The sequence below is a fragment of the Poecilia mexicana genome, unplaced genomic scaffold (genome assembly GCF_051168715.1).
Source record: "Poecilia mexicana isolate PSO_F unplaced genomic scaffold, ASM5116871v1 scaffold_12, whole genome shotgun sequence".
NCBI lineage: Eukaryota > Metazoa > Chordata > Actinopteri > Cyprinodontiformes > Poeciliidae > Poecilia > Poecilia mexicana.
In genome coordinates this window covers 10,481,811-10,506,243 of record NW_028263381.1, presented here as the reverse complement: position 1 = coordinate 10,506,243, position 24,433 = coordinate 10,481,811, and the positions used below count along the sequence as shown (strand labels likewise).

The following is a 24,433-nucleotide window of genomic DNA, read 5'->3' as shown; positions in this document are numbered from 1 at the left end:
TGAAGGTCAACATTTAGTGTCTTTATAAAACAGATTTGCAAAATATAGGCCAAGGCTCGTTCATTTAAATACACATAAATAGCAAGAAAATACTTTCCCATTTAAGTTCAAATAATTCTTGCACTCTTCAGTGCGCAAATCAGAGATGAACATTGCATGAAAAAAATTTGGGCCAAAGTTCCCGCTGAATCGTTGCACCAGAGCAAAAAAAAAAAACAAACAAAAAAAAAACACAAGCATAACTCTTGTAGCTAAAGCGGCTGTAGATTAGGCAGAATTGTACAGCATCCAAAGATACACACATTTCTAAATATTAAAACAGAGTTGTATTCAAGTCAGATATCAAAGTACTCATCTTTGGATGAATTTCTCAGTCTGTAAAGAGCAATATACATATATATTCTGTTTTTTTTTGAATAATGATTATTTTACATCATCAGCCACATCACCGTAATTAACACCACCACGGCCAGAGGTTTTATGTACAATAGTGCAGATGAGGAGCTTAAATCAGAACAAGGCAGTGGAAGATAACCCATAAATATCCTTAAGTATCCTGATTTAGGCTTCAAGTGGTTTTATTTGTGATTTTCTATTTTTTTTTTTGTTTTTTTTAAAGGAAAAAAAATGGACAGATTAATTAAGCTCTGGTTATTTCAACCATGTAAACACAATTATGAATAACGACTTTCATTGATTCGAACTTAAATTTCCTAATATACATCCTTTTTTTGCAAAAAATGCTTCAAATCTGTCAAATCTTGTTTTTTCTCGTTTTGTGTCGTGAGGAAACGCCATTTTACAGGATTATCAAATGCTTTGGAGATATATGTAAACATTCATGGGTTTGAACAACCATTTCATAACTTAATTGGACCGTATGAAAAAGGAAAAAAAAAAAAAAAACAGCTTTACCACTGCCACATCAGCAGGCTTCACAAAGTTCACTTTTTCCTTTTTATAAAAGGTGCTTTAGCTTCCTGGAGCAGAATAGACACAGAAATTAAAGAGATTTTCTTGTGCTTATTTTTACTCTACAGATTAGAGTTCATTTTGCCGACTCGGGGATGGGTGGAGCACGCTCCAGTCGCATGGTCCATGGGTCAGCGGTTGCAGCGTAAAATGGAGAGTGGGTAAGCATTTCTTCTCCAGCTAGGGCAAAGGCAAACACTCCCCTCTGCCTCAAAGCTCCAGCCTTCTGCTCCTCCGCGACTTGCCTTCCTTCTGCTTGCCGTTCCTCCCTGCTCTCCCTGACCGAGCCGTCCACACTCTTAAACCCTAAACCTCTACCACTGAGGCCGAGGAGCTCCCCCAGTCCGTGGTTCTTAACCCCTTGGTACACGGGACTCAGCCCGTTCTCCTCCACCTGACCGGCCGACACTGTGGGAGGGCACAGGAAGCCAGTGGCAGGCCCGGATCTCCAGGCCGACGGCTTCCTTCCTCGTCGGGGACGCGAGATGCGACAGCTCTGCCTCTTGATGTGTCGGTGGAGGTGGTCGGAGCGCGTGAAGCTCTTGTAGCAGTGCTCGCACTGGTAGGGGCGGACACCAGTGTGGATGCGCAGGTGGTTCTTCAGGTCGTAGTTGTGGACAAACTTGGAGTTACAGTGAAGACAGATGTAGGGACGCTCACCCGTGTGCTTCCGCATGTGGATCTTCAGTTTGTCCTGCCTGCAAAAGACATGATGCACACATAATGAGGGCTGAAAGATAGTGACAAAAATGAGAGGGTGTTGTCCTTTGTAGTTTCTCATGCTTAATGTCTGCTGTGACAAAATTATACCCTTGTCCTAGAATAGAAGCGGAAAATGCAAAAAGTAGGAGGGTGTAGTTAACTGAGATAACGCTGATAGAAAGAAAAATGAGTGGAGGGGTTTTCCACTTTGAACTCTTTGATATTTAGATGAGATGAATGTAGATTAACCTCAGTCAGAAAAACATGGCGTACTTTTCCGTTAACCCAGCTGTTTCAAAAAAGCATTTAAAGCAGAACATGACTGTCTTCATGTGGTTTGTTGTTCACGTACCTTGTGAATCGCACTTCACAGATTGTGCACATGTAAGGTTTCTCCCCCGTATGCGTCCTCATGTGTCGCGGCAGTTTCCCAGCTCCTTGGATGACTTTATTGCAGATGGGACACTGCTGTGAGGCTTTGGGTTTCATCTTCCTCTCCTCCTCCAGCTGCCAGGGTGGAAACAGCGCCCCCAGGTGGGATGCTGAGCTCAGGAAGCTCAGGTAAGACCTGATGTCTGCCTCGTCCTTGATGTGACTCTCTGACGACGCTGAGCCGGCATTGATGGTGCCTCCCAAACCCGAGCTGACAAATTCTTTCAGGAAGTCACCTTGGAGCAGACTGGGAGGGACTTCCTCCTTTATTTCCTCCTTGATGATTTCTCTTTTCACAGCTAGATCGAGGGGCCTTGAAGACTCGAGAAGCGAGGAGGTTGGGAAGGTATGAGGCAAGCGTGTTTGTGGCGAGGATGCAGTGTGGGGATGCGCAGGGTTCAGGAGCTGCTGGGGGAAAGCTGGGAACTCTGCAGCCCACATAGAGGGGTAGAAGCCAGGCATGAGAGGAGAGAAGTTGGCCCTCCGGTCAAGTGCAGACATCCGGGGATAGAGCCCTTCTTGGAGAAGAGACTCAATGGAAAAATCCTTGAGGGCCCGACTCTCCATACTCTCCTTTAACACAAAAAACGTCAACAGTAAATTTTTCTGTAACGTGACAAACTTGAACACATAAATGGCAAACAGGAGTGTAACAAGATCTTAGGATATTATAACCTCACAGTATGTCTCGAAGAGGTGAGGTCTGCATTAGGAAACCTTCCGAGTCTTTTAGCGGGTGTCTATTAATATAACTGTAGCACATTATTAAGGCCACAAAATAATAATAAAAAACAATATAAATGCTGTACTTTCTATTTTTGAGACTTAGAAAAAAGAAAGGAAGTAGTTTTTGTGTTGATGATTTTGCCAAATAATCTTTTTAGGCTAGTTACAAAATACTCTTTTCTTTTACTACCATAGCAAAATCAGTATTTTGGGAATTGATGAGAGAATGACATAAAAGTTTGGGATTATGGCATAAATACTACAGCTACCAAATCTTTAGCTCCTAACATGTGTGCTTTGAATCTTCCTATCAGGGCTAAACTGAAGGGATTGTTTTACGGTTTTGTCTGTATAGATATCTCATATTTTGAGTGGGATGTAGGATTGCACCCTTAGTAGCAAACAGACATACCTGTTTACCCCTGATGTTGTCTGGAGATTGTGACTGGGACAGTTGGTCCAACTGTCCTTGGTAAGTGGAGGTACTGGGAGGAGAAGAGTCCTCCGTCCCCAGAGGCGTCTGCTCCCCTCTGCTCTCCAACGACTGCAGAGATCTCTCACTGACGTTGTCCTCCTCCTGCTCATCCTTCCTGGAGCCCATGTCTTCCTCCTCGTCCTCCTCGTCCTCTTCTTCCTCATCTTCCTCCTCCTCCTCTTCATCCTCCTCTCCTTCGTCCTCCTTTCCTTCTCTGCCACCTCCTCCACCTCCATCTCCGCTGTCCATGATCTCTAGACATACGTTGATGATGCAGGGGATCTCGAGCATCTGTGCCGCGGTCAGGATCTCCTTGACGTTGGAGGCGGTCACTGTCAGGGTAGAGGTGTAGGCAAACTCCAGGATGGCTGTGAGGGACTCTGGAGCCACAAAGTCGATTTCGTACACGGCAGCGGTATGATGGGGGTCTCCGCCATCTGTGGTCGCAACGGTAAAGAGCTTCTTAAAATACTGGCTACAGGCAGCTAGAACGGAGCGGTGGGTGCGGTACTCCTGGTCACGGACGATGAGGACGACGTCGCAGAGCAGCCCGTCTCGCCGCTGCTCATTGAGGCTGCAGAGAACATCGCTGCTGTGGTTTGGGAAAGGGATCCCAATCAGGTCCTCCGCTCTGTGATGAACCATCCTCCTCCCTCTGTGTCTGTTGGAAAAAAAAAAAAAAAAAAAACGCAACAAAGTCAGACAAACTGAAATGTCTGAAAATAGATGTTTGCTTAAATTACATTGCATTTGAATGATTTATTCACCTTGTAAGAAACTAAATCTGTTCTAATTTAAACAGTGGTGGTTTTCACATGATTGGTGAGCCCCTACACTACATACACACTGACTCCACTGAGCAAGCTTTTTCTGCTAAAAAACTAAACTATTTACTCTATGAGTAAATAAAACTGATGCAGAGGGATGATAGATTTATTTATTTATTTTTTTTACAATATTTTTGATAAAACCTTTTTTACACCATAAAGAGAATTTACAAGTTTAAAAATTTGACAAATCTGTGTTGAAATCTGCCTTCTAAAGCGTCAGTAATCACTGCAGAATAACTCAGTCCAGGTTTGACCTTTGGATATATAATTATTTTCATTCTTTTCTCATGTTGTTGTGATCCTAGTGCCAAAGTCGGTATTGAATTGCCTGTTTTTGTATCAAGAACCTAGAACTATGCAGCTGACCAATCTGAATATTTAGGATTTTGAACCACAGATGTTCAATTGCAGGCCAAACACACCGCAGGAATAGCCCTTTATTATGGGGCCATGTCATAAGCTCTAAATCATGTGTAAGTCGGCGTGTGCAGAAAAATATTCTTACATTGTACACACTACAGTGGAGAGCCCCATTCCCATTAACTGGACATGAAAACATGCTTTTATTTTTTATTTTTGCTAAGTTGCGCCCAACCATGCTGGTTCTGTCCTGGGAAAAAAAAAACCCAAATAACCCCTGTCAAGAACCACCATTGTTACAGTAAAAATAATTTTTAGAATCAAACGATATTTGATTTATCGTGTTTTATTTTCCCATTTCTTTTCGACTTCACTCTAAACCAGACTTCAGCTACATAACAGCACCACAAAAGAAATTGATATGGGTGTAGAAAAAATATATTTAATACTGAAGTTATTTTTCAGTCACTATAAATAATTTGCATTGCAAACAAAAACAGTGAGTCAACCATTTTGAAGTGGGGGTATATGAATAATCTGAATTGAACTGAATAATTTAAACCTCATCTGCGTAGCAAACTGTCACATATTAAACAGTGATTAATTTGAACATGCCTCATTTGATTTCCTGTTGGCATTTAATGATAAGTCTCGTTTCCTGTTCCTCTCTGCTGAAAGAGCTGCATCGTCAAACTTAATTTTCAGCGAGTTGCTTCAAAGATTTTGCACATGGCACTTTAAATTTTAAAAAGGTCAAACATCTTTTTTTTTTTTTTAAAGAGTGCTGTGGGTCGGACATGCTCGACCAACACCTGATGTGTTGGGTTTTTGCAAAGGACTTAATAAGCAATGATGATTAAAACTAATATTGTTCACGCACTGAGCCACAATCAAGCTTTATTCCTTCTCGCAGTGCTTGTTTGTGTGCCATCTGTGCAGTGCAGGCAACAAGTGGCAAATACAGCACGCCTCACTTTGAGCAAACATCACATTCTTGGGTAATATTTATTCTTGAAATGTGTTATTACAAATCCTCGTGTGGCAACCGTGAGTTAGGGAAGCCCATCTTCTACATGAAGCACACTTTTCAAAATCTTTTTTTTTTTTTTTTTTAGTTTGGATCCGAGAGGTGTGATAAGTGCGTGGCGAGGTTTCTGCAATAATGTCCGTCCTTCTCGTCTTGTGCCTGGAAGATTTGAGCATGGAGCAAACCGATACCTTCATGTGAACAATGCAGTTTGTGACTGGGATGTGGTAAGAAGAGGGGGAGAGAGCAACAAAAGAGGTCAGATTGTTCTCTAGATACTGTATCCTGTCAAAAAATGCTTACTTGCAGTCAGTTCTACACTCCTTTGGCGGGGGCCTAATAGAGCTTTCTCTAAGCTGCGAGCCGTAAAACCTCTCCTCCCTCGGTTTGTTTTCCCGACGTTCCTGAGTTCCTACCTGTTGATTCACTGTGCTGTTGTTTATGCTCAGAGTGATAAAACTTCCTCTGGCAGAGCGCTCGCTCATTCACATCTATGAATAGAGCTCAAACTTAGCCATCCACACTTTGGTGGTCACTGGAGGCATGTGTAGATAAACACTTTGAAGCGGCCCCGAACACCACAGCTGCATTGTTGACTGGCTCTAAACGGGCCAGTGCCGAAGCCACATAAATACACACATACACCAAAAAAAGTGCCTTCACTTTCTTCTCGGTGCAGCTGAGAATCACAATAGAGAAAAATACAAGAAAAAAAAGGAACAAAATCACAGAGAATCCCTAAGTTCACCTGCAGGTACGCAACTTGGATACCAATCTTACATGTAGTTTATTCTTGTCGATCTTGTTGCTTGGTAACTGAAGCCGAGTTCATGCCATTGATACAGTGTGGACATAATTAAAATGTCTGTGGAGGGGGCGGTGGTGCAGCGTATAGGGCTGCAGACCAGATCTCCTGCCTCACAGTGCAAGGGAGAACAAAAATGACCAGACGTATAGAGAGGAGGCAAGCAAGTAAAATTAAAATAGTACATGAAATATTATTTAGATCTTGTTCAAAATATCTTGTTTAGAACAACTTTTAAAATACGGTCATCTTTGTCACTGTTTAGGTCCAAAGGATAAATTAAAAGTTTAACATTTTTAGTTGATTTAATTCATGTGAATTTAGTCTGCAAAAAAAATATTGAAGGCTTTAGTCTGTTTGATCAACCCTGCCCGCCTTAAAACTGGATTTATACATCACTGTACATCCCATGTTGATATCTTTCACTTTTTCACGACATTGTTCTTGTTCATACAGTTCTGGATGAACTGCAGTGCTGGTAAGACGATTCTTGTTGGAATTGTCTTTCCAATAAGACCTTGATTTGGGGCTTAGCTTATAAAGATGTAAGGATTTCGCAACCTCTGTACATCATTCACAGGCGAAACAGCTTGGCTAAAAGGTGGGAGAATCTCCAGTTAGAGATCGGATGGCCCTAAAAGTTCCCTAACAGGTTGCACAAACACAAGCCGAGGGGCCCCTCCCTGGAGCAGCCTGCCAAGGCAAACAATAGTGCAAAGCTTAGAACAACACGGGAGTGGATAAGAGGGAGAGAGAAAAAGAGTCTGGGACTGGGGAGGGCTCGGGCGCAATAGCTGTCATCCATTTCTCTTCTCGAACCATCCCACCTCGCTCCTGGAACCGTGGAGCCACGTGCTGCTGTTGCCGTTTGCTCTCTCCATGCCCTGGCGAGCGCCACTCCCCTTCGTTCCCACTGTTTGCCTGCCACTAGATGCAGCGTTTGGCTCTCGGTGGCCGGCCCCCTAATTACAGTGTGGAGAGGATCTGAGGAGGATGTGCCACATAGGCAGGGAGGGGAGGAGGGCACAGCGTTCCCACCGCAAGGTCCTGGAGCGACATTTTCATCAAGCCAAACAGTCTTAACCCTTTACACACACACGCACTTACACACCCCACCCACCCATCCAAGCAGCCAGGGTGGGGACGCCTTGAGAAAGGGCACTGGTAATTACTATGACTCAGAGTCCATTATTTCTTAAAGCAAAGTTAAGATCGTCAACAAAAAAGTCTCAGTGGGTTCTCGTAAGCTTGTAACAAGTGTTCATTAAAGATGAGACTTTAAATTGATCAATAAAAACAACAAAAGTCACATCTTTTACACTTCTGCCAGGATGAGCTTTTCCCAGAATGATAATCTCGGATAAGAAAACGCCACGACTTCACCGTATTTGCGCAGATGTTTTAGACAAAATACATAACATGTCAGTTAAAACAGACAAGTTCAACAAAAATCTACTGCTGCTAAATTACAGTAAGATTTGTATTCTCCTACTTAAAAAATGTTGAATTACATTTATTTATTTTGAGTTTGATATGTACCTAAACATCTAAATGTATTCATATTTTTCAATTCCCTGTTGCTCATTCTAGAGTATCACAGGTACAAAAAGATTTTATTAGCTGGTAATTAGTTGGGGTATCTGCCCGAGTAGCTAGCCTGCAGACTGCTGCTTAACCGACTCATCTCTTATTAGTACTTGTAAAACTTTGTTGTTTTCTAACGTTTATGGGTGGCACTCCTTAGCTTGAACACTCCGATTGTTGATCTTTTTTTTTTCTTCTTTATTTTGCAAAGAGGTCGAATTTGTCCACTGTTTTGTGGAGAAAAAGGTGTAGAAGCCGTTTTTTGAGCCAGGAAACCAGCAATGCAAAGCAATAGGTGGGGGAGCGTCAACACGTCGGTACTTTATGCTTCATGCGGCCGGAAAAAGCTCAGATCGTTCAAGCACGTTCTCTGGCTTCTCTCTAACAGGACTGTAAGCCATAGCAGCGGTGTATGGGAAAATTTTGGTTTTGAAACCTAAATTTTGTGTTACAACTTTATGCGCATGCCTAGTTCGCGGTAATTCTGTGTAAAGCTTTGTAGCAACAGATTTTTCAAAGTAACTGCTTCTAATAAAGGCTTTTCTGTGTCTTTCTCTGCAGCGGCCACGTCTCCGCTCATGCCTCACTTAGTCACCAACACTTTCAACTCAGCACTCCCACCTCAAATTATGTGTCACCTCTATTCGCTGTTGTCTTTCTCCAAGAACTTCATCTGCTTTCCGGGCGCTGACCACCACCTTCTTCTCCTAATTTTCCTCCTCCTCCTCCTCTTCCTCCTCTTTCTGTCCATGCTGCAGCTGTATCATCATTATGCCCACAGTGGAGTTGCTAACTCGTCCCCAGCCCTGACCGCTCAGGCCACAAATCAGCAGCTAATGTCCATCTTGAGCCCTCCTTGTCACAAGCAGACACTCATTTGGCCTGTTAGCTACAACAGCCAAAGCCCTCTTTAGCCCTGTCAGGCCAGCGCGTACACCTGACCCACATGCTAAATCACCATCAGCCAGAATCCACCCGTCACCAACTGGCCATAGCAAACGCCTGCTAAACAGCTGTCACAGACGGACAATTGCCCAGCCAATAATTTGACAGAGACAATTCACCCCCTCATTAAAGAGAGGACACTCATTTAAGCCGTTGTGTAAGCCCAGTCCATTATCACCAGTAAACAGTGCACCTGTTGCTGCAGGACACGATTCACGCTCCAAGCTTTTTTTATTTTTTTCTTTATTTTTTAATGGGACAGTTTTTGAAACTTTTTCAGATACATGGGGACAATTTTCATGCTTAAGTGCTGTCAATTACAGCAGCGGAAGGAGGTTTATAATGGGATCTGTACTGTAATGAAGACATGTCAGAGACGAGGCGTAGTAAGCTGGTGTAAACGTTCACTAGTGGATCAATTTGAACAAAAATATAAGTTGCAGAAAGTACTTTGTATTGCTTTCTTATAATTTCTTGTAAATAATAAATATAATAAAGTATATATTGCTATAATTTAATTAATTGTAAATTTTGAAAGCTTATGTTGCCAATTGTCACTATACCATTTGTTCATTATATATATATATATATATATATATATATATATATATATATATATATATATATATATATATATACACCTATGTATATTCACATTTTTGCTTAACAAGTCACTGATTTTGATACATTTTGTGTTCAACTTTATTTCAGTGTATTTTTTGTGTATTTTACTGACATACATTGGATTCTAACCTTTGTTTGCAAAGTGTGTGTGTATATATATAAATAAGTGCATATATAAATACACATATATACATATACAACCTATGAGTTGTAAAGCATATATGAACATTAATTTCTACTACAAAGTTGCAGAGGTATTGCTGAAAAATGTAGATATTTATGTAGTTACATTAGTTAAGCAAAGCACAGCATTTTTCTGACACAGATCTGCTACTTTATATTTTTTTATCACACTTAATAAGCATGTTGAGTAGGTGTCTCTTTTTTATATACTTTCAATTTATGTCATTAAAAGTGGTGTTATCTGCTTAACTATGATAAAAACAAACTTGAGTGGAACAAACAGCAGCGGGTAAAAAGCTTTAATCATGACACTTTTTTGTGTCATTGCTGCATTTTGTGACATGACGTAAGAAGGCGATGAGAAGGGGCGTGTAAACAGTAATTTGCAGCTTAAGTTTAAATCCATAACATGTTTTTATTTTGTCCGCACTCCCAAACACCTCCTTTAACTTTTACGAATCACCTGAGTATTTATTTTGGATTTCGCCGAGAGAACATCGCCTGAATATGGAAACTGAAATATGTAATTACACCAAACGACCCAAACACACACTTAAAACTTCACTGAAAACTGCTCTGTTTGCCACTTTGCAGATGTGTTATGATGCTAAATCTGCTCCGGTTATTTCACTCCCTCTTTTTTTTTTTTTTTTTTCTTTTTACAGCTCATGTATTTAAGCTGTAGCGTGAAAAAAAACTGTGAATCATCGGGTCATTTTTATTGACCAGTTTCATGCCTTTCCAGAGTAACGCAGAGCTTCAGCACTCATAAACATTGAGTAAGGCACATGTGCACCCTGTAACACAATGCACAAGTGTAAGCTTGTCCACCATCATGCTCATGTTGTAACTCCTTGACAAATTATTATAGACTTTTCTACACACATGCACACAAACGCTCACCTATGTGCATGGTGCACAAGTCTTGCTTACACATAAATTTACACATGTCTTGATACGCTCTCTGACATTCCACAGCTATCAGCAAGCATCACCCACCTTCTTTCAGCTTTCACGATTCCCCTCACGTGTCTTTGTATTTCCAGACTACTAAGAGGCTCCGCTGCTCCTCACTTGACCTCTCAGCATCCCTCTCTTAAAACTGAATTGCAGCTGCCGCGCTTTCTTTCTCTTTTTTTTTGCCCAGCTGTCAAGCAGGTCAGTCCATTCAAAAGCTCCTCGCTCTGGGCACTGATGCCCATTCAGAAAAATAAAATGAAAATAAGAAGAGAAGAAGGGGGAAAAAAAAAAGCACCTTAAGAAAAAAAATATCCAGTGGAGGGAAACGGAGCAGTGCATGAACAGAGTGTGAGCGTCGGGGTCTGAAAACGTGTGGAGTTTAGAGTCAGGCTCAACGGCTCAGAGTGTGTGCGCGCAGATCATGTAGGACGAGAGCGAGGGAGTGAGAGGAAGGGAGGGAGGGCAGCAGCACTGCGCTGTGGAGATGTCGCACCACTAGTTTTTATAGCAGGGTGGGTAGCTGGAAGATAATAATACCCCATCCTCCTCCACAACACAAGTTTAAGCGCAGTGTGTAATAAGCCCGTGGCGCAGACACCCTCTGATTTAGGTCAGACAAAATGAATTTTTAGTTGTGTTAGAGTGGATTCTGCTGTAAAGGGACCGGGGCAAAGAAACTCGAAGGGGTTGTTTGGGGAGACCGAGGGAGGGTTAAAAAAAGCAGCGGAGAATGAGAGAGAAAAGTTGGACAGCGTCTCCGTGCACCTCTGTTGGCTTATAGAGTGAAGAAACGACTGCATCTCGAAGCTGCTTGCTTTCATTTTTAACACCTGTTTTACTTACTCTTCAGCTGCTGCAAACTCTTAAAAGTGGAAGTTACTGCTTTTTGTTATAAATCTGGCATTTAACAAGCGATTGACCCCTCTGGGCAAGCTTTAGTTCAAAAACAGGTGGCGAGGTGGTCACCAGACTCCATAAATACTTAGAACAGACTAATTACTGAAAAACATCACAATAAATCAGCCCACTCTGGCATGCTGCAACCTACACACGCGGAGAGCGAGACTTCTATAAAACTGGCTGGTTCAGGGAGTTGTGTTAATTTGAAAGGAAATATTACTTAAAAAGCTGAGACTAAATCCGACCACAAACACAAAAACATACCACAGGCAAGAGTGCAGACGCGCATTGTTAAACCGTCAAATAAAGCCCAAGGTTTCAAAACCCGGCTTGCAGACGACTGTGCGTTGATTCCTGTTTTGAGTCAGAAAGCACAGAAACAGGCAGGCGGTTGCTGATCATGCCATCACCTCAGTTTGAGGAGGAGAGGAGGAAGTTGCAGCAAAAGAAGGTGAAGAAGAAAATAATTGAGCTTCGCGGGGTTTAGTTAAACATCAAAGCTACACAATGCTTTAGACGAAGTATCAACGATCCCTGAAACGTTCCACCTTTTCAATGCATTTTAGTTGGATTTCATGTGATAGACCACTGATAGGGGAAAGAAAAATTATACATGGTTGCAGCTTTCCACAGTACGAGACTGAAACTTTTCGACTTTTAGAAAACGGATCAAGCTCAGTCAGACTGAATGGAGAAAATCTGTAAACATAACTTCTCAATTCTTGCCGCTGAGACTCTGTTGGAGTAGGATCTAATCCAGTCAATCCATTTTAGGTCTTGTCGGGTTTTAGGATTGGTCTGCTTATAGGTAAATTCCCCCCAGTCTCTCCTAGTTTTTCTTCCAGGATTCCCCTGCATTTAGTTCCATCCCTTCTCATCAGGCTTTTGACCAGCTTTCCCATCCCCGTTGAAAAGAACAATGCCCAGAGCATTATTCTTTCACCACCATGTTTCACTATGGGGGTTGGTGTGATCAGGGTGATATGCAGCGTTGATTTTCTGCTACACACAGCTGCCGTGACGAGAATTGATATTTTGATCTTAAAGCTGGCGTATGTAACTTTTACAAATTTTTTTTTTTTTTACGCATTTGTTAAAACTACCACCATGTTGTCACAGTATAACATGAGACTGATGATCTGTGAAAAGATCAAGTCCTCCCACTGGCCAATTGTGACAGCTTCGACAAATATGTAAAAACAATAAATATATATATTTTTAACAAAGGTTACATACTGCAGCTGTATCTGTCTCCTACAGTTCTTTAGCAAAAACTGAAGCATTTCACTAAAAGCCAGAGTTGTCGAGTTGATAACTATCTGGATCTCAGCAGCTCCTCCAAAGTTTCCACGAAGTTGCTCTCATTGCACGGTCTGTCAGTTGTGCAATGCTATTTCTATTTTAGGATGTTTTTTGTCCCTCATTATATTGTTTTTTTTTTTTTTGTAATCTCCAACTAGCCTTTCATGCCTTCAGAGAATAATTACAGTATTTATACTGAGATTAAATTATACACAGGTGAACCTCAGAGGCTGTTAAAGGCAGTTGGTCCTACCAGATTTGATTTAGGAATATCAGAGTAAAGGGGCCTAAATACACCACCATATTTTATTGTCCTTCTGTTTCACAATTACACACTACTTTATGTTTTAACCCCATAAACAAAGTTATTTTTGACTATTAAAAACTTCTGCTGTAGTTTGAGTTTTCATTGTGTCAAAGTTTGTTTCTTATGGTGAGGAACTGCAGAGAAAGAAATAGGGCAAATGTTTCATAGCCAAGCCAAATCTTATGACAAAGCACATTCACACAATCTGAAGCAGTCATTGGGCTTTCCTGTGTGACATCATTAAACCGCACCCTGTGTAGTACTCCTCTTTTTCTTTTTTTTACATTTTAGAGCTACATGTAACGCATCAAGCTAATGTAACCATCAGCATAAGCTAAAAAAAAACAAAAAAAAACCAAACATTTCAAAGTAATGGCTCAGGATTTCCACTCAGAGAGGAAGAACACACTCTAAGCCATTGTTTTCTTTGTGGCTGCTGCATTTACAAATCTTCTAAAATACTTCAAACCATCCATACAGTATAACCAACAATCATTCTGTAAAAGCTGTCAGTTTCTGCCATAAACCTTGACTAGCCAAGCAGAAATCAGAATGAGTGTACATCAGGCTGCCATGCCCACTTCCCCCTACCGAGGAAAACATGGACCAAAGCAAACCACAGCCTGGGCCGATGGTGGTTTACACTGTTTTGTACAGGGTGAGAGTTGAGGGCAGCTCACATTGGCATCCAGTATATATAAACAGGGTTAGCCACAAACTGCTCGTAGGGCCAGCCAGACAGCCAGAAAAATAAGAGTTTGCCATCCTATAAGGGCAACTATCTGCTCTAAACAGAGCACAGCTCCTATAGCAGCTTGCTAACTGCTACCTGTGAGGATGGCTATATCCCCAAATGTTTTTTGTTTTGTTTTTTTTTTTATGGAAAACTTTCATTAAAAAAAAAAAATATCAAAAAAGGCAAGACTCTTAATTTCTTATTTTTAAAATGAGTGAAATCTGAAGCGGTCATTCAAAAGCATGATTTTCCTCCCTGTGTTCTCATCTGGTGTCGGCTTAGTACTCATAAATACATGAGTCTTCGTGTGATTAGAGTCACAAGACATGAGGACTCAAAGGGCTGAGTAAGAGTCATCTGTTTTGTCTGTGTGTCTGACTGATTGAGTGGCCTCTCAGCGTACCTGTTTACCGCCACCTGCTGCTCCCAGCAGGACACGCGTACCATGCCACCAGATTGGCGCTTTGGAGAAGGGATGGGGTGTGAAAGAAGCAGCTTAACATAAAGTCAGGGAGGCTCTGGTACCATTCTCTGCTTGCTTTACTGTACTCTACTATAAAACGTCAAGATAAAAACATCTAGGACAGGAAGGGAACCTAAATGCGACTGAAAATGAGGCTCAGTATTTTGAAAAAAAAAAAAAAAAAAACAATTCACAATATCTTAACATTGTGAGGCCTGTAGATTGCCCCTTGTATCAGAATCCTGTAGATTTTGCCAAAATCCATATTTATATTTTCTTCTAGAGCTAACTCAGATGCATAACTACTTACCTTTGATGCTTGTATATTAATCTAGTGAACTCTAAGATTAGATATCTTGATATCTAATCTTATTTTTAGCAGTCCACTATGTCGAGCACTAACGGATTGTGCTTCCCACAACACTCTTCTGTGTGGAAGTTATTACTTGGGGAAGAAAACTAAAAGTTGACCAAGTTCAGGATCCCTGTGCTTTTTAAAGATTAAATCAAGAGAGCACAAAAAAAAAAAAAATGAAAGGAGCAATTGGTAAGCAAAAGGAGGGCAGACTCTCCATTCAGTCCGATGGTCATTTCACTCATTCGCCATTTTTGTAGTGCACTTTCTGTCGTTTTGCATTTTAATTCCTTCAGGAACAAAAAGAACAGGACATGAATTTGTACTGTCTGCGCTGTTTTATCCTTTTCAACTTTGGTCCTGTGCAGCTTTTGGAAGATGCTAGTTTTAAAATGGGCGGCATCCTTATGGTAAAAATAAAGGTCCAAATTCCCCTGAAAATGGACACGAAAAATTATGCTGTAGTAATTTTTAATGTTCTAAATGCAAATAAAATGTTAACACGGTTCAAAATGTCAACTCTAAATCAGTTACTTCCATTATAAATATAGCCACTCACACTTGAAGGAGAGGCAGACATTTTATATCTGTTCTTTTATCTTCTTATGTTGTAACTATTGGAGAAACTGATGAAGGCTAAGCCCTGTACCAGGAGGTCAAACACAGAGAACAGTTCATCTCTAGTTAACAGGTAATATTTGTCTGCAAAACATCTTTATGGCATGGGATAAACTCAACAAATTGCATAATTTTAGGAGGATCCGTGTTTGTTGCTTCAGTTGGTAATGGTCTTACTGCTGATTTATTTATTTTTCTAATGCTGTAACCAGTTAATGCATCACTTGAATTTAAATTTTTTTGGGTTCCCTCCTTTAGTGGACTAATGAGCTGATAAGAATTGAATTTCACCCTGGAGATGGCAAAGTTTATAATGTGTATGCGTAATGTTTGTGAATAATGAAGCGTGTACTCTGTAGACCTACGGGCTTAGATATCTGCACAGACACCAATCTGACCAAAACAACACATTTGGTGCTCTTGATTTCTAACCAATTAATTTTGTAACTGGAATGATTATTAATAATTATTCTTCTGACATCAACTAAAGTAATTTGAATTTAACCTATGACATTTTTTTGTCATTTTGACCTTAAACCCCACTAAGATTTTTTCTTCACCCACTTTTTTTTGTTTTTTTTTTGTCTTTTTGGAAATGTTTTGTATTTTGTGCAAGAGGATTTGCTCATCCTCACCATCAAGGTATTCTACTTTCTCTTAGAATAGATCAGACATATTTCTGACATATTACTATACATTTTGTGAAGGGTTTAGTTGAACTAGTCCGTGCAGAGAAGCTGATGGGTAAAATCATTGTGGTGGGAGTAAAATATAGACGTGAAGTCAACAAAGAGATCAATGACAAATACCCTTTTTCCGCTGATGAACACTCAGTTTTCTCGTTGCCCTTTATGAAACACACTCTTAATGTGAGTGCATTCTACCCTAACCTATTTAAAAAGAGGATATCAATTACTGAAACCCCCTTAGACAGGATGTTGATTGGTCTTTAAATGGAATCGAGCACCTACACACCTGGTAGACTGTTTCTCTTTTCATCACAATTCAGTGGGTTTACAAAGGAAGTCGAGTGGGCCATCAAAGCAGTATATGTTACCCTTTCTTAAGCCATAAATGAACAACATTTGTCTCTGTTGCTAATGAGTAATCTACTTGTATCAACAAGCTCCAGGGCGAGTTTCCTTTTGCCATTTCACACATCCAAATTATAAACAAATAATAATGCGCTAATATACTTGATCCCTGCAAATCATTTCATTTCTCTTACCAGTTAGGTACTATTTGAATTATTGGTGAGCTAAATTTTACTGCAGCTACAGCTGCAAATCTTTTAGGAAATGTCTCCACTAGTTGCACACACAGAGAGATTCTGATCAGCTTTCCTTTCCCTTATCAAAACAAGCATGCACGTTGCTGCGGCTACCTTGTTTCATGATGAGAATGGTGCATTCAGTGATACTCGTGGTTAACTTTTACACCCCACACAGCATTTTCATGACAGCAGAAAATAAATAAATAAATTCCAACCATCTATGCGTTCTTTATGGATTGTTGCAGAAGCAAGCAGCAGATTAACGCCACCAAACCAACTCGTGACCTTTACCCTGGTGCTTCTGAGGCCAGGTGTGGTCGAGCGTGGGAGAGAGCCAGGAAAAGGAGGGAGTCAGCGGAGAAACATAGCATGATATAAACCCCCAACTCCCCGCTCAGCCTTCGAAAGTCCAAGGACAGAGAATGAGTCTCAGACGAATTGCAACTCGGAACAAAAAGGGATTTGTGTAAACATACTGTCGTCTCAGTGAAGTCATTAGAACTAACCTCGGAGCATGCCATTCGGATGAGTGAGGTTAGGGTGTTTCCTTTCTGTTGACCTGTCTGTTTGTGCTTAACTTTCTCCTGTTGTGTCTCATTTTTCAAACACCCTAATCAGCTTTGGAAGCTTTGCCAAAAGGGAGGTAAACTACGCATCCTGCACATCGGGAACTGCGAGTACCAAGACAGGCAAAGTTACAGTGTTACACAGCTGGGGCCGCGTGAGTTCTTGTAAATCCATTATTGTGAAGCTGAGCAACTTTCTTACAGTACAAAAAAAGAAAATATAAAAAAGACTATTAATAAAGTTTGAAGAGATTTTTTTTCCCCTTCCTCCTAACAGATATGGAAATTTATTCTGAACTATTTATCCAAATCTCCAGACTGCAAACAAAACGTTAGAGGACTCAAACTTCTTTCTACCACTTCGAAGATTAAACTTTGCAATGTTGTTGTGTTCAGCTGATTGGCCTGGTGTCAACATTTGTGTGTGTGCGCAGGTAAGTGTGTGCTGTGAGGGTCGTCAGGTGAATGAGGACAACTCCTTATGGTGATAACGAGAAGGAGGCCAGCCTTGGTGGGACAGCCTCTGTCTGCCCTCGGGTAGTGTGTGTGCGTGCGTCTGTGTATGCTTGTGTACGTGTGTGTGTGTCAGCAGGAGAGCCCTCGGGCACTCTGACACCTCCTAATTAAAACCAGTCAGGCTGCAGGGCAGGGGAGACAGATGCCTGTCATGAAAACACACGCGCACACACACACAGACACACTTTCACGAGGCGGCGGACCTCGTTCAACCACATGCACGCTTACAAACACACATCTATGATGTGTAGGTCAGTTATTTTTGGATGCAAAGTCACACGCGTCCCACCCACTCAGGTATTAAAACAGGTAACTAAATTGTTTCTGACAAAGATGCAAAAAAAAATTAAAAAAAAATAAAAAGAGAGAGAGAGAAGTGGTCCAATTAATAAATCTGCTGATCTTCTGAGTCAAAGAAAATCATAAATGTTTTATTGGTCAATCATTTCAGCAGTCATCTTGAGGTTAAATCAAATTAAACCAATATTCTCTCACTTATTTGATTTCCATCTGAACCCTGTTGGATTATTTTTGGCATGTTCACCAATGACAATGCATCAAGCGGGAGTTTCACTCATACAATCCCTCGTATGCCATCATCATGACCCGTGGTGGCTTCCATGTTGACACTCGTGTCTCTCTCCCACAGCAGCGAATGAGACATAATTGTGCTGCATGTCTGTTACCTGCATGCTCTGTCACATTTTATCTCCGTTCCCACATGTACGAGCCGGAGCTGCAGGCGGCCACGTATAGTTCTTAGCAGGCTAACTGCTGTTTGTCTGGGGTGGGTGGGTGGATCAAGGCACGCTGCTCTCCCTTTTTCTCTCCCAGTGATTAGATAGCATAAGCAGGCCAGCTAGCCTAACCCACACACTCATGTCTCTAAAACTGCCATCCAGCCCTGCTTTCTCTCTCGCTGCCTCTCACATACAGGTGGGTGGACCCACTTATTCAACCCAGATCTTGCTTTTACACATTATGAAATCGTGTCTTTTTTTTCCCCTCTCTCTCTTTCTTTCTTGTTTGTCTCTCCTTAACCCTCTCATGCCGAATGACATTCGACTCCCGTGTTTCCTGCACGTCTTTGTGCGCTCTACAGCAGAGCTTTAATTTTCTAATTTACCAGATGATTATTTCGTCTGACTGCCAAGCTGAGAATTATGTCTCTTTGTACTTGTCTCTAGGTTGAAGCTAGGTGGGTTGCCAGTGGTGACAGGGCCCTATTTTGTATTATCTAGGTAACATTCAGGAAACACCCACAATTTGTATGTACAAATGCTTCATTTCTCAAACCGCATTATGAATTGTGGCTGTCACTGACATTTCTGAAGTTGAAAACCAAAGACTTGCGCATTTCTGAGATGACTTTGACCTCTTTAATGATCACAAAAACCACCGTAAGACACATTATGACTGATGTGATAATATAGATTCAAAGAAATGGAAAAACTTGTCAGTTGTTAATGAGGTATACCTGATTGTTTTTTTTTTGTGAACTTTGTTTATTCAAGTGCAACAAATATTAAATAGTTTGTTTGTTTGATGGGGTTCGGTAAGTCATAAAGTTTGATGGGGTTCTGTAATTGCTGAAAGGATACATAAACACAAAAATACTTATTTATGGTACATTGCAAACATAACCTTGAACTTCTTCAGGTTTTTCCACTTCACAGCCACTTATTTTAATGGATGTATTGGATCAATTTATTTTTCAAAGTGAAATAAAAATCCTTGCAGAGCCACGTTTTGGTGCCATTCTGCAAACAACTGCACGTCTTTTCCTGAATGAATGTTTTCGCAAGTTTTGAAGTTTGAGAAGAAAAGTTCACCCGTGCATCTTTGCAAACTAGCTCAGGCTCAGTATGAAGCAAAACCTCTGTGGAGAGATTTCAAAGTTTTCAGCATTTTGCCAAATACTATCACCTGAGAAGGTGAATGGACTACTCTAAGCCGTGAACAGTTGTGGCTCAAAGTTCAAGAGGAGATCAGATGACCTCCGTTTCTGATCTTGGCATCATTTTCATTTCACTTTGCTTGGTCTAATGCATCGAAATTTGCATGCGCAACATAGAGAGATAAGAAGTCTCAAGGGGGTGTGAATACTTTTTCAAGTCACTGGGGAAAAAAAAGCTGCGGGTGTAAAGAATGATGCAAGCTGTAAATGGAAGAAAGGTGGAGGATTTAAAAGAGGCGGAGAAAAAGCGGGAGTGTTGACCTCTGCGAGCGCGAGCGGCTGCCTCCCGTGGCTGCTTTGTCGTTAGAGCCAAGCGCTGTGTTTCGTGAGGAACGCAAAAAAAAAGTACACAAATCCCACAGAAGGAGCTTTTTTGGCAAGGCTCTGGCCTCACACCCACGGCAGCCTCTTCAAGCCTCCTCCCATCCCCTATTCATCTGTGAGGGGCGGCTTACTCACCCAGCCCAACTCCACACAACAAAACCTGGACCTCGATCCTACGGAGGGGGGCGGACGAGCGCACGCGCTCACAGACATGGCTGCCATTCCATTGTAGACATGCAAACACACAGACGCTTGTTTCAAACTGAACATACAAGAGCTTTTTTTTTTTTTTCTCTTTTGTCTTTCAATTTGTATTAAGTGTATCTGGCTTTTGACAGCTGCCACGATCAGATCTGTCATCGGAGGTCAGGATTAGATTGAGCATGCCGGTGTAAACGCTGTTACATGGACGTGCCCACACGTTGTCAGGTGGGAAGAAGGCGTGTGGACTCATTCACGCTCTTAGCATCACAATGAACGCATTGGGGAAAGATTTTTGCAGTCATGAAGCCACATCCTCATTCATTAAACATGCGCAACCCTTTAAAGAACTGGTTATTGGTTGCAAAACACACAAAAATGTGAACATCGCCTGTCTTTTAAATTTTATTTTTGTAAGCATTTTTGTGCGTGTGCATAAAGCAGGGTTTTAAAAAGGCACATGTTCCCTTACAGTTCTCTATTGTTCTCTCATTATTATTGTTATATTTTTTTTTTAAGATCATCCAAATGTAGATATGAGACAAGGATAACATGAGTAACTTCAAATGATGATTTATTAAGGGGGAAAAAGCTATTTAAACTGAAAAGCTAATTGTCCCTTTAATCTCACCGTTGCAGAATTGTTTTTTTTAATTTCACCACATTCAAGGGTTTTCAAACATAAAAGGCCACTACACCTAGCTACTACATCTCAGTCAGACTTAAGTCAGAGCCTTGATTAACATCAAAACCTTCACTTTGTTTGATTTTAAAGCATTCAGAGGCAAAGTTGTTGGTGTGCAATGGAACTTCTGCGAAAGACAAATTCGCTTAAGTTTAAGGCAACGAACCAATGAGCAGACATTCTCCCTTAGCATTATCAGTCAGTGAGCAGAATTTATGGTTCCATCAGTTTGGTTGTGCCCATCCAGGTCCTGAATCCAGATGGATCTGGATGCGTAACTTCCAACAAGGTCTACTATTGCGTCATCATTTCCCAAAGTATTATCCCAAAACTCTTGGTGATCGTCTATATGTCTTCTGGCAAACATAATTCGGGCCTTGGTGCCCTTCTTGCTCGGCAGTCGTCTTATTCTTAATGCTGAATAACAAAGACTGACTTCCACTGAGGTGATTGAGGCCTGCAGTGCTTTAGATGCATTACTGGGTTATTTTGTGACGTTGTAGATGAGTTGTCAATGTGCCTGGAGTGATTTTGGTTGGCCGATCACTCTCAGTGTATCGTTCCATGTTTTCACACTGTGGTTAGAGTCCTAAAGCATTAGAAAAAAGTTTGTGGTCCTTTCCTGATAGAGGTCAGTAACTGTTTCTCATCTGTTTTTTTTGTTTGTTTCTTTTAGATGGGGGTCATGTTGTCTTACTTTTCTCTCTCTTGTAACCTATTTCATGTTGTTGGACAGGTTCTATTTAAGGGACTTCTTGATTTTACACATCCGGTGGTAATTAGCTAGCGCAGCTAGTGAAGTTTAACCAAGCTTTCCAGAACTTTAGGAGTAACAAAAGTTAATTCACGGCTTTAAAAGAATAACTAATAAGTTTATTTTATGTTGTTTTGTTTTTTTTACATTTGGCGTTATAAGGTTAGCCCTTTCAGTTAAGAGGTTTTTTTTTTTTTTGGCTCTCAGGTTTACAGACTCATGTGGTCGCTTCCTTCAAAGAGTTAGTACATTAAGAGCACAGCATTAAACTGCACAGCGTTCCACAGGCGGGACTGTACAAACACGAATGAAATCTGCCTCTGGTGATGTTTGCTAAACACACCGACGTAAGAGAGGCCCCGCAACAAAAGACTCCAGAGGATCAGGTTCAATTCAGATAATCCTGGAGGGAGAAAGAGGCAGACAGAGGGCTGTAGTCAAGGGTGTGTGCATGTAAAGAGAAGAGGTGTGGTGGAGTCTGTTTTTTTTGTTTTTTTTTTTTTTTTTCTTCCCCATCTCACCCTCACTGCGACAGGAAGAGAGCTGTATAAGTTCTACTTGTTCCTTTTATTTTTCTTTAATGTATTAAAGATGAACACTGATAAGGCTGACGGCCCACGTGTCTCTTTAGTATAAATGTGTTTACATAAAAGTGCTTTTAATTATCAGAATTGCATGTTTTTCATGCTGTTCTGCATCCCAACACATTCAAAATCAAGTTTATTCTCAGATCTTTAATCTTTTTCTCTTTGTTTTCAAAAAAATAAAAGTGATGCAAATGTTAATGTGGTTCGCATGATGTGAAACTGCATTAAACCACAGTTGACTGTTTTTAGATCGGTGTTGGGAGCTGATTAAGCTTGTGAACAACATGCAGTTTGATTGCAAAAAGGTTGGGCGCATTGATTGAAGTGCGTTTCAGATGACTTGAAAAGTTAAATTAACCACTCGAGTCTAATTTATTCTCAGCAGAATGATCAAACTCCGTTCAAACTTTCCGATCATTTTACAATAAATCAAACTTGGAGGTGCCTCTCTGCAACCCGCGGTCGAGCAGACGTGACATATAGTGCCATCACCCTTAAAGGTTAACAGTTATTCATGCTGTTTCATGGGGAATCACAGGAAGAGTGAAATAATTTTGACTTTCACACCTCTGCCCCCTCATCTGCTGCACAGAGTTGCCTGATCTGAGGCGAAGATTAATGTAAACCGTAGGCGCATTTCATCTAACAGCATAAATAGAGCCCGCAAAGGACAGATGTTCCCCTCAGTGCGTCTTGTCGGCTGTTACAACCTTATCAGTGAGACACTCTTGTGCTGTGGCGCTTAAGTCGGAATCAAGGCTGACAAGAATGCGAAGCGTCATAAATCTTTCTGCTGTTTTACAAGCCGCTGAATTGATCAGTTGAAGCAAGAATGAAAAAAACTAACAAAAAAAAATTGTTATGGTTCCAGCCTCGTCATGCTTTCACTTGCTTCCTCTCAGAGAGGTTTTCACTGTTCGCACATCTGTTGCAAAATATGCACTGGAAAGCATCTGGATTGCACCGCTGGACACACATTTATATATATCTTTTTGTTTTCTTAACAAGAGACTTGAAGCCACTTGCAACACAAAATAGCAACGCAAACCAGGATAAAGTCTGCCCTCATTCTGACTTTTTTGAAACGGAAAGAAAATATAAGCCTTTCATTATATGCTTTTTTTAAAGAACGTAGGAAATAGCTGTGTTACAGTGAAAACAAATGCAGAAAAGAAGAGGGTGAATCAGAAAGATGTCACTGACCTTTAAGGAAGGAAAGTTTTGATTTCAGTTCCTCTTTTGGTGCGCTCTCTCTCCCCGTCAGGAAACTCAACTCTGACAGACTTGTGAAAGTGAGAGCGGCCGAGGTAGACACTTAAAAATTTGCTCCGAAGGTGTGTCGGTGATTTGAGGGGAGTGAAAAGGTACCGTTTTCACAGTTATCTAAGAAACACAACAAAACAAAACTGCTACACCCACCCCAGCCTGAGCCAACACCCCTCCCTCCTTCTAAACCAAAAGTATTTGGCAGCGCTCCCTTCAAGTCCACCTGTGCTTAGGGGAGGGGAGTGACACACTCTACCACTCCTGGGCCAAGCCTAAAAACCTGCTTGTGAACTTGGGCTGAATTTTAAGGTTATGCCCAGAGAACAGGCAGAGGAGGGAGGTGGGGGGGTGGGGGGGGATTGCTGATCTGAAGCTAGAAATAAAGCTAAAGCCCAAGACATGAGCACAGATGGAAACAGGGCACACACATCTATCAATTTATAAACTGAAAAAAAAAAACACAGAAGAGGTGGCTGCAGAACAAAGGCAGTTGAATGGATTTTAACAGACGTTTTTACGTTGAGACTCAAATAAAAGACATATCGGAGATAAATGAGGGGAGAGGAAGAAAATTAGAGTCGTAAAAGTCAGTGACGGTGTGCGAGATTCTTTGGGCGTGTTCATTTTCGTGCCAGCTTGTATACCTGGCGCGTTACAGGAAGCATTGTTCTGGTGAAAGGGAGAACAATGCTGCATAATGAGGACGTAATGATGAAAATGACCAGAGTCCCAATCTAACAAACTGTTAAATTAGTAACGAAACGTACAGTGTAGTTGCAAGGCATGATTTGGTTGAACTCTTGCTTTACAAAATAAATGTTAAAAAAAATTCAACAGTGCAAACAACAATTTGTCATGTGTTCTCCTCCTGTATTTTATTTTATTTTTTCAAATCCAGGCAAAGTCTTCGAAAATTTAAATAAATGTAAAAAGTTAAGCAACTGTTCTCTGATTGGATGCTTACCATCTATACAGGTACATATAAATATTACATTGCT

The 24,433-nt window shown here is 41.0% G+C and overlaps 1 protein-coding gene across 2 annotated transcripts; it reads right to left on the bottom strand.

Annotated features, from left to right (window-relative positions):
* Positions 1–23,632, bottom strand: zbtb7c (zinc finger and BTB domain containing 7C). Of its 2 annotated transcripts, none has more exons than XM_014988590.2 (4): positions 23,373–23,632; positions 3,245–3,968; positions 2,027–2,679; positions 1–1,670 (listed from the first exon to the last, which is right to left on the bottom strand). In XM_014988590.2, the coding sequence occupies exons 2-4, from the start codon at positions 3,950–3,952 to the stop codon at positions 1,049–1,051; spliced, it is 1,983 nt and encodes a 660-aa protein (XP_014844076.2). In that variant the 5' UTR covers positions 3,953–3,968; positions 23,373–23,632; the 3' UTR covers positions 1–1,048. The 2 variants fall into 2 exon arrangements, with proteins under 2 accessions (XP_014844076.2, XP_014844075.2); XM_014988589.2 differs by lacking the exon at positions 23,373–23,632 and adding an exon at positions 10,665–15,561.
* Between the last annotated feature and the right edge of the window lie 801 nt (positions 23,633–24,433).